The sequence below is a fragment of the Zea mays genome, chromosome 6, assembly GCF_902167145.1.
Source record: "Zea mays cultivar B73 chromosome 6, Zm-B73-REFERENCE-NAM-5.0, whole genome shotgun sequence".
NCBI classification, from domain to species: Eukaryota; Viridiplantae; Streptophyta; class Magnoliopsida; order Poales; family Poaceae; genus Zea; species Zea mays.
Window position 1 is genome coordinate 110,504,003 of NC_050101.1, and position 9,108 is coordinate 110,513,110.

At 42.4% G+C, this 9,108-nt stretch overlaps 1 protein-coding gene across 1 annotated transcript; it reads left to right on the forward strand.

Annotated features, from left to right (window-relative positions):
- The first annotated feature begins 7,998 nt into the window (after window positions 1-7,998).
- LOC118472233 (uncharacterized) lies at window positions 7,999-8,740 on the forward strand. The gene is made up of 2 exons (XM_035960112.1): window positions 7,999-8,131; window positions 8,370-8,740. The coding sequence occupies exons 1-2, from the start codon at window positions 7,999-8,001 to the stop codon at window positions 8,534-8,536; spliced, it is 300 nt and encodes a 99-aa protein (XP_035816005.1). The 3' UTR covers window positions 8,537-8,740.
- The last annotated feature ends 368 nt before the right edge of the window (window positions 8,741-9,108 follow it).

The window sequence follows — 9,108 nt, forward strand, 5'->3', positions numbered from 1 at the left end:
TTTTGACTCGAGCCTGAGTCAGTAGGTTTGTCGTCTCTTGGCTCGTTGAAGACGGACTTCTTTTCCTTGTCGTTGACCACCATCCCCTTTCCCTTAGGATGCATCTCTTAAGGTAGTTAGTCCCTTAGATGAAGAGTACGTCTCTGATACCAATTGAGAGCACCTAGAGAGGGGGGTGAATAGGTGATCCTATAATATCAAACACTAAATAGCCACAAAAATCAGTTATTAAAATGTTAGCGTGACTAAGTAGTTTTGAAGCGAGTTCTTGTGGATAAAACAATCACAGAGAAGGCAACATAAGAGACACGCGATTTTTATCACGTGGTTCGGCCAAGTGACACTTGCCTACTTCCACGTTGTGGCGTCCTAATGGACAAGGGTTGCACTCAACCCCTTTCAAGTGATCCAATGATCAACTTGAATACCACGACTTTCTTCCTTATAGTCTTTCTCCCGTTTGCGAGGAATCTCCATAAGTTGGAGCCTCTCGCCCTTACAATAAAGATCACAAGGAAGGCACAAGAGTAAGGCTAGGAGAGCAACACACACAAGACTCAAATCCGCAGCACAACCACGCACACAATTCACGACTTGAGCTTGAAACACAACACACGAAGGTCACAACTCAAATGGAGCTCAAATCACTAACACAACAAAGCGAATGCGTGGGAGCGGAGTGTGGATGCTTTAGAATACTTAGTGAATGCTTGGGTTTAATCCTCCATATGCCTAGGGGTCCCTTTTATAGCCCCAAGGCAGCTAGGAGCTGTTGGAGACCAACTTAGAAGGCAATTCCTACCTTCTGTCGAGTGGCCCACCGGACAGTCCGGTGCGCCACCGGACAGGTACTGTAGATGGTCCGGTGCACGATCTCCTTCCAAATTTGGCATATCCGACCATTGCTCCTATGGGCTGATTGGCGCACCGGACACTGTTTGGTGCACACCGGACAGTCCGGTGCACCAGCTTACCGTTGGAGCAGTCCATGTGTCGCGCGAAGATTGAACAGCCGACCGTTGGCGCTAGCGACCGTTGGCTCACTGGACAGTCTGGTGCACCACCAGAAAGTTCGGTGAATTATAGCCACGTCGCCCTGATGCTTTTCCCGAGAGCGACGAGTTCGCTGTGGACGACTCACCGGACAGTCCGGTGCACCACCGGACCGTCCGATGAATTATAACCGTACACCGTCGTCAACTCCCGAGAGCAACCTTTTCACCGGAGACCAGCCTGGCGCACCGGACACTGTCCAGTGCACCACCGGACACTTTCCAGTGCACCACCGAACAGTCCGATGTGCCAGACCGAGCTGAAGTTTGGCTGCACACAACCAAGTCTTCCCTTTTCCTCTCTTCTTCTTTAGTCCCTGTTTCTAGCACTTGGATAACCATGTTAGTACATAAAACAATTCACCAAGTCTAGAAACATACCTTTTGCCTTGATTTGTACTTCTCACTTTATTTGGCACATGAGAACTTAATTAAATGTGTTGGGCACTTAATCACCAAAACATTATAGAAATTGCCCAAGGGCACATTTCCCTTTCACAATGACTTACGCAAGAGCCGAGGGGTTTTGTGGTTTTTCTAAAATCACTCAACTAACTAGGATTCACCTAGAGCAAGCGCATAAGTGGTCTAACTAACCTAAGCACTTCGCAAAGCACCTACGCTAATCATCAAGTGATTCTATTTAGCACTTGGGTGTTTGAGCACTTGGAAATGTCTACAATATGCCTTGGTATGTTGCTTGGTCTCCCACACCTCCAAATGGCCAGTTGGGGGTATTTATAGCCTCCCCACACAATTGTAGCCATTGGACAGAAGCATCAGCTTTCTGTCGATGGGTGCACCGGACAGTCCTGTGCACACCGGACAAGCACTGTTCACTGTCCGGTGCGTGCCACGTCAGCCAATCGTTGGGGTCTGTAGCAGTCGACCGTTGGATCCTACCATTACCCAGACTGTCCGGTGCACACTGGACAGTCCGGTGCTACAGCCCGAGAGAGCCCGGTGTGGGCCTCTCCGCGTAGAGTGCTTGGTGTCCCACTGGACAGTCTGGTGCACCACCAGTGCGCTGGTTGACTGCCCACTTCATGGATTTCTTTGCTATTTCCTTGGGCTTCTTTTGTTCTTGAATCTTGGACTTCTAAGCTCTTTTTATGTCTTCTTTTGAGGTGTTGCATCCTCAGTGCCTTAGTCCAATCTTCTTCGCATCATGTGAACTATAAATACAAACACTAGCAAACAAATTAGTCCATAGGCTATGTTGATCATCAAATACCAAAATCCCTTTAGCCAAATGACCCAAGGTCGATTTTCCTTACAGATGGCTGGCCATGAAATGCTCTGCACTCCCCTCCGGTGCTCCACACTCTACAACCAAGGACATGGCTTTCTTGATCGAATCTGACTGTGCATCACCGTCCACTGCCTTCTATGCGACCATTGCGTTCTTTTGCATTGTGTCCCATATTCTTGTGTGTGGTCCGTCTCTGCCAAGGATGGTGTTGTGACATTGGAGCTTGCACCTACACCAAGATCCCCATGCCTGCTACCAATTTCAGGGTATAGTCTAGACGCCTTGGTATCGTGAAGAGATGCCACAGAACTATGACGCATGCCACGTGCGCCCATGGTTATGAGATTTCTAGCCATAGTTGTGGTGCCCACTCTGCTAGATGTTTGTGGTGCTGCAACATGGCTTGAATACACAGAGCGTTGACCAGCTACCTTGCCATGTTGGCCTGCTCCAAACTCGAGATCTAGATTGGGGATGGATGGAGAAATAACTAATTGATCGAAGCTTCCATAGTTTGGGGCCTCAGAGTTGAGGTTGAAGCTATTGAAGTTTGAAGCAACACTCCCAAGATGAGCTCCAGGGACACCCATGTAGCGGCTAGGTTGGGGGGATAACTCCTAGGATGCTTGTTTGGCCGGTAGGTTGGAAGTGTCGATGGAGTCTTAGTCCTCACTAGTGGCAGCAAAGAACTCCATTGGGAGCGGCATATTTGAGCAGGGAGCGATGGATTTGAGCAGGGAGTGGCTTGGGGGAAGCGGAAGGGAAGCACAGGAAGGGAAGTGGTCGGGCAGGCTCTCGGAAGTCAGAAATTGGATTTGAAGACCGGCGTGTGAGGCGCGAGAACCACCTGGATGCTGGGTGGAGGAGACGAGAAACACGGAGGTGCTACAAAGTTGAATTTTCAGGGCCATTCCCACCTTTTCACTGTCTACCGGGCTACAGAATCCCCCTTTAGCCCACCCAAACGTGGATAGTATATTCTAGGCTGGATTACATACTATAGCTATAAAAATCTGTCCCATTTGAATGCGTATGAGATTTTTTGCATTGGATTTTTATAACCCAATAGGATCCAAACGGGGCCCTAGCCTTTACCCTGCGTGTCACCGGGTCGAGATCCACGGAGGATAGCGCTGGAAAAAAAGCTCGAGGCTCGCGAGCCTCGAGTGAGCCAAGCCTAGTTTTTGAGCTCACTAGTGCATAAAGCCGAACCGAGCTAGCTCGTTCTGGCTCACGAGCCGGCTCGTGAATTAATCAAACTATACAATAATGATGGATAATGGATAATTTTACTTATAATTTTGAATGATGATTATATTTTTCACATTTATATACTATTAAACAACGCGTAATGGACACTTTTTTATTTTGCTTACCTTTATCTCTTATGTCATGCGTTGCCTACATTTGCTTGGCCTTCTTCCCTTGGTTCTTGCTACCTTTATGAGTGGATAAGGGGACAAGATTCCATGAAATTAATCATTGTTGGTCACCTGTTCAGATTCTTGAGAAGAACCAAAACATGGCAACACAATTGAAGTAATAAGATCCTCTTTCCTTTGATCCACTCATTCAGAGGGGATAGATTAGAGGAAGAAGGTCGGAACATATGTGAATATGGGGTACGCAGTTAGAAAAGGATATTGTGATGGCATATAGTAAGCCCTGTTCTTTCATTACTCACCTTTAATTACAAATGTTTACAAGTATACCTTTGGGGCACTTGAAGGTTGTTTGAAAGGTACAAGCACATTAGGACTTCGGATGAGGAACAACTCGACTTTACAAAAGCGTAGATGTACTAGAAAATGTCTGAAAAGTGCATGGGCACTGTACTCCTATTTATAGGCATAACATGACGTACAACTTCATATGGAATTACAATTATTACCTTGAACCCTATACATGTAAACTACAAAGTCTGTCATGGGTAACACAATCTTTCTTTAATGAGGTTGTGTTAAGCACGCTTTCAGGATCTTCGTCAGCTTTGTCGAACATTTCTTTCTTTGGTCAAGCTGCAATACCGAAGCTTTCTTCTTTGTCTCATACTCGTGGATGCCAGTAGGACGAATGCCACTTCATCATTCCTGAAAAAACTGAGAGATGATTGGCATTAGTACTATGAGGATCATTGGCAAGGAGAGGCCCCCAACAATTGTGTTGCCCTATTTTGGTTTCCTATAAGAGCCTCGATAGGTGACCAATAGGTAGGATACATGATGACCTACTATCTATCTATATCCACCATTTTCACCCCTATTCTTTCCCCACCCCAAATTTTCTTAGCAGCGTAGTACCATGCAGTCCCTCGAGTAAAAAAATAAAAACAAATGAGAACAAAGTAAATAAATAAGTTTTATTTATTTATTTTTCTGAGACCAGTAATTCTTTTTGTCATTCTCCACTACAAAATTTTCTACTTCATCTATCAAAATAAGTTGATCAGTAAGTGTGTTACATACCACTTAGTTTCTTTTTTATCGAGCGTTGTACCTTGACCTTAATCAGTTTTCGATATCACTCTGTAGCTTGGCCAAAGTAGATTGATCTCGGATGGCAGGATGCTTACTTAGTGTGCCGCAAGAGTGGACCTGAGTGTAAGGAAAATGGACCCTAGCCCATTTGGCTAAGTGATTTTGGTGTTTGATGATCAACATAACCTTGTGGACTAATGTTCTTCAAGTGTTTGTGATTGTAGCTCACAGGATGCTATAGAGGTTTGGACTGAGTCTCTAAGGATGCAACACCTCAAAAGAAGACCTAAAAGATACTTAGAAGATCAACAAATATCAAGCACAAGCCCAAGACTCAAGACCAAAAGAGCCCAAGAGAAAGATTGAAGCAAACAAGAAAATGGTTGTTGGTCACTCGTTCTCAATTGCTATACACAATCAAAAACAAGGCTACACAATATTAAGAGAGATATTCAACTTTCGTCTTCGAGTAATCATTCCCTTAGGAAGATCTCTTTGTAGATGAAGGTTAAGTTTTTATCAAATGAATGGTGATTTATCATTATCAATAAATAAATGAATGTAAGATGTATTGAGAAGCTTGAACATGACAATTAATCTTACACATCAACAATATATTTTTGCTCCTTTTTATATATTAAATTTACAAACATATCTTTGGCTCTAGAAAGCAATTTAGAGCGAAGGTGAGGAGAAGATTACACACAACAGTTGTGAGGCCCCGCCAAAAAGGTACTTTATGCAGGGCACTGTTCATCTATATATAGGGAGACGTACAACTTCGTATGACATTACATTCATGTCCTCAGATATTACACACAGGGTTTACAAATAACATAGGGACAACATTGTCTTTTGCCCTCAGCGATTTGGATAACACCTTCTCCTTGTACCGTCTTCCCATGTTGTCATGACGAAGCTACCTTCGTTGTCCTTCCTCCATTCCACATCGAAGCTATTCTGGTTCCGAAGCTCCTGTAATAGTTGGCAACATGCTGATAACAAATGGTTAGCCGTGTTTTTGAGGACCTTCAGAAGACGAAGGCCCCCAACAAGGATAGTCAGCCAGCGCACTAATGGCACACCGGACAGTCCGGTGTGCACCGGACAGCCCACGCAGAGAGATCCACAAATGGACTTTCATGAGTTAGAGCACCGGACTGTCCGACCAACGGTCAACAACAACTTTATCAAATGGTCGACAACAACACCTCAACGGTTGCCTGACATGGCCATGGCATCGGAGTGTCACGTGCGTCGGACGACAGAAACAGTCAGCTTTCTATCCAACGGCTATATTTGAGGAGGAGGCTATTTATATCCCTCCAACAGACCATTTGAAGGTGTGGGAGCCTAAGTAACATACCAAGGAAGGTTATACACATCTCCAAGTTCTCAAACACCCAAGTGCTTAATATAATCACTCGGTGATTAGCGTAGGTGTTTTGCGAAGTGCTTAGGTTAGTTATACCGCTATTGCGCTTGCTCTAGATTATCCTTAGTTAGTTGAGTGAGTTTAGAAAAACCCACATAACCCCTCAACTCTAGCGTGAGCCATTGTAATATTGTACTGAGTGGGCTGAGAGCCTTACGAGACTGTGATAACCACGTTTGTGTCACGGCCGCCACCATATACCAGAGGGAACGAGGCCCACGACGTTTCGATTGGAAGCTCAATAGTGGAGAAGGAGGGGAGTGTCCAAGCGGAGCCGAAAGCGGAGCACCACTTGCATGTGGAGAAGGCCCGCAGCTCTCTACAGAGTTACTCGTCCATGGTGCTTGGCCCTCGCGTGGGCTACCCTTTGCGTAGGGGTATCAACGAGGATTAGTCGGGACCTTGCGTGGTCCCGGATACCTCGGTAAAAATACTGGTGCCATCCACGGGAGTTTGCATCTCTACCTTTGCTCTTTACCCTCCGCATTTACATTAAGTACTTAAGTTTCAATCTCTTCTTTCTAGTTATAATATTTAGGATTGGTACTTAAGTTGCAAAACTCCTTTTGCTATAGAGATAGCAACACTTAGACAAAACCTAGTTTGCACATTCTAGATTGCTTATGTTCATAGGTTTTGTTCTAGGGATTAATTTGTGGCCTAGTTTAGAGATAATTTTTAGAAGTACAAATTCACCCCTCTTAGGCGTCACCGTTTCCTACACTGAGGTATAGACATTTACAGTCAAATGTGGTGTAGGTTTGGATAGTCACCCATTGGACTTAGGTCTATACTGACAAATTAGGTGGAAACTTGTAGTGACTCTATAAGAAATGACTTTACAATAAAAGTACCTATCATGCACACTTCTGAGGTGCACGATAGGTACAACCAGAAAATATCTTGTCTTGTGGGTAAAGTGTATAATCTAATATCAGTCATGCTCACATTTAAGTTAAACTTAGAGTTTCCTCACACATTAGATCTTGTAACATGGTTTGGCTTCGAAATGATTTCATATACCAACTAAAAATGCTAATCCTCAACTAGTAAATACAAAAACCTCCATATGCATCATTTTAATGTCACTTGCTGGGAAAGTTGTATGCTCATCTTTGTTATTTTCTACAACAACTACGTTGCATCTAATGCAACCGCTGCTTAGATGGTCAAGATGGGAATCATGAGTACACTAAGGAGTTCTAGGAGTATGATGAATACTAGGTGGGTGAACCACTAGTCAGTTTGTCTATGGATATTTGAGTTTACTTGTTTTAGATGCTATTCACTAAGTTTAATTCGTTCCCGCTATGACTTTGGTATGTAATAATACATTTATTTTATTTATTTAAAGCATTATGTGATGACACTTTCACTAATAACGTCGTTGTGTATGTGAAATTGGTCTTGTCATATACATGGTTTGCATTCAATTGTCTTCTTTAAATCGAGTGTGACAATACATGCACACAAATGCAAAGATAAATCATTCAGAAAATAGCAACTATAAAATACCATGCTCTCCATACAAAAATAAGGTATGCATGTCAACCACGATGACCTATTTGTGTGTGTATACACACACAAATCTAGGATCTTTGACCAAATATATTTATGCATGCAGTGAAGTTGTTGGTACTCGAACACCATTCTCTACCAAGATTTAGTCTACTAGTAACTAACTGTTAGTTTGATTTGACACTATCAACATGCATTTCCCTCGTTGGACCATGTTGCAATTCTATTATTAGTACTTTCACTCTCTATTTATACAACATGTAAATGGAACCATCATTAGTCCACTCACAAGTGACAAGATATATCTTAGACATTTTAAGTTTGATAATGGATCCAAGATATGTTACTTTATTCATCTTCTTAGTACTTGCCTTACACGGAGATACTACTTTGGCAGGTTTGTATCCCTCTCAAATTTATAGTGTTTTACCATATTAATGTATATTTGATGACATGCAGAATTAATGGCAGATGGTAGACTTCTATGAAATCAATTATTTCATTTGCTTATGTCTATTAATTTGTTTAGTTTATAGAACTCTATTAGTTTGTTAATGCTAACAATTTAATGTTTGTTTTATTGAGATAAAACCCCACAATTTTATTCTAATAATATGTCGACATATTCCGTGCAGAAACTTGCAGGCAGTTTGTTAAAGTGCATCCATTCTGCTTTAAAGCAATGTGCAAGGCAAATTGTGCTATAGAGGGAAAATTCTCTGATGGTTCCTATGTAAAGGATTACAGATGTGAATCAGGTGGATTTCACTCGGTGTGCGTTTGCATTTTGTGCAAACATTAGTTATCTAAAGACAAGCAGAGAAATCTTCTTGTATTCCTATATGTTATTTAGGAGTATTGTCCAAATAATTATACGGTAGCTTAGTCAACTAGCTAGTTTGTTTATTTATAGACATTTGTAGCACTAGTTAACTAGTCGTTATGTCTTAAATTCTCAACTATATACCAGGAAACATGTTTTCAGCGCTTCAATAATATATCTTTGTTCTCCCTTATTATAAAGTTCAATACTTTTTGTTAACTTCTGGTTTATAATCTTATTTACTCAAAAGTTCTATATATATATTTCATTGTGTCCATGATATAATTGTACAAGTAGAATCACATGTTCATCACGTCCCGCCCCACGCCTGTCCACGAGCCGCATCACCCAGCACTAGATGTGGTCATTCGGGTTACCCGAAAAAATCGGGTCAGGTAATTCGAGTTTTTCAAAATATGTATTTTAAAAACCGCTACCCGAAGTGTACCGAAATAAGCAGATACCTAATAATTTGGGTACCCATAATTTCGGGTTCGGGTAATGCCGATTTACCCAATTGGCTTTCATCCACTGCAATATATTAATATTTC

Coding starts and splice junctions, on each gene's coding strand:
- LOC118472233 (XM_035960112.1), top strand. CDS start 7,999: ATGGAACCATCATTAGTCCACTCACAAGTGACAAGATATATCTTAGAC. Junction 8,132..8,369: donor CGGAGATACTACTTTGGCAG/GTTTGTATCCCT, acceptor TATTCCGTGCAG/AAACTTGCAGGCAGTTTGTT.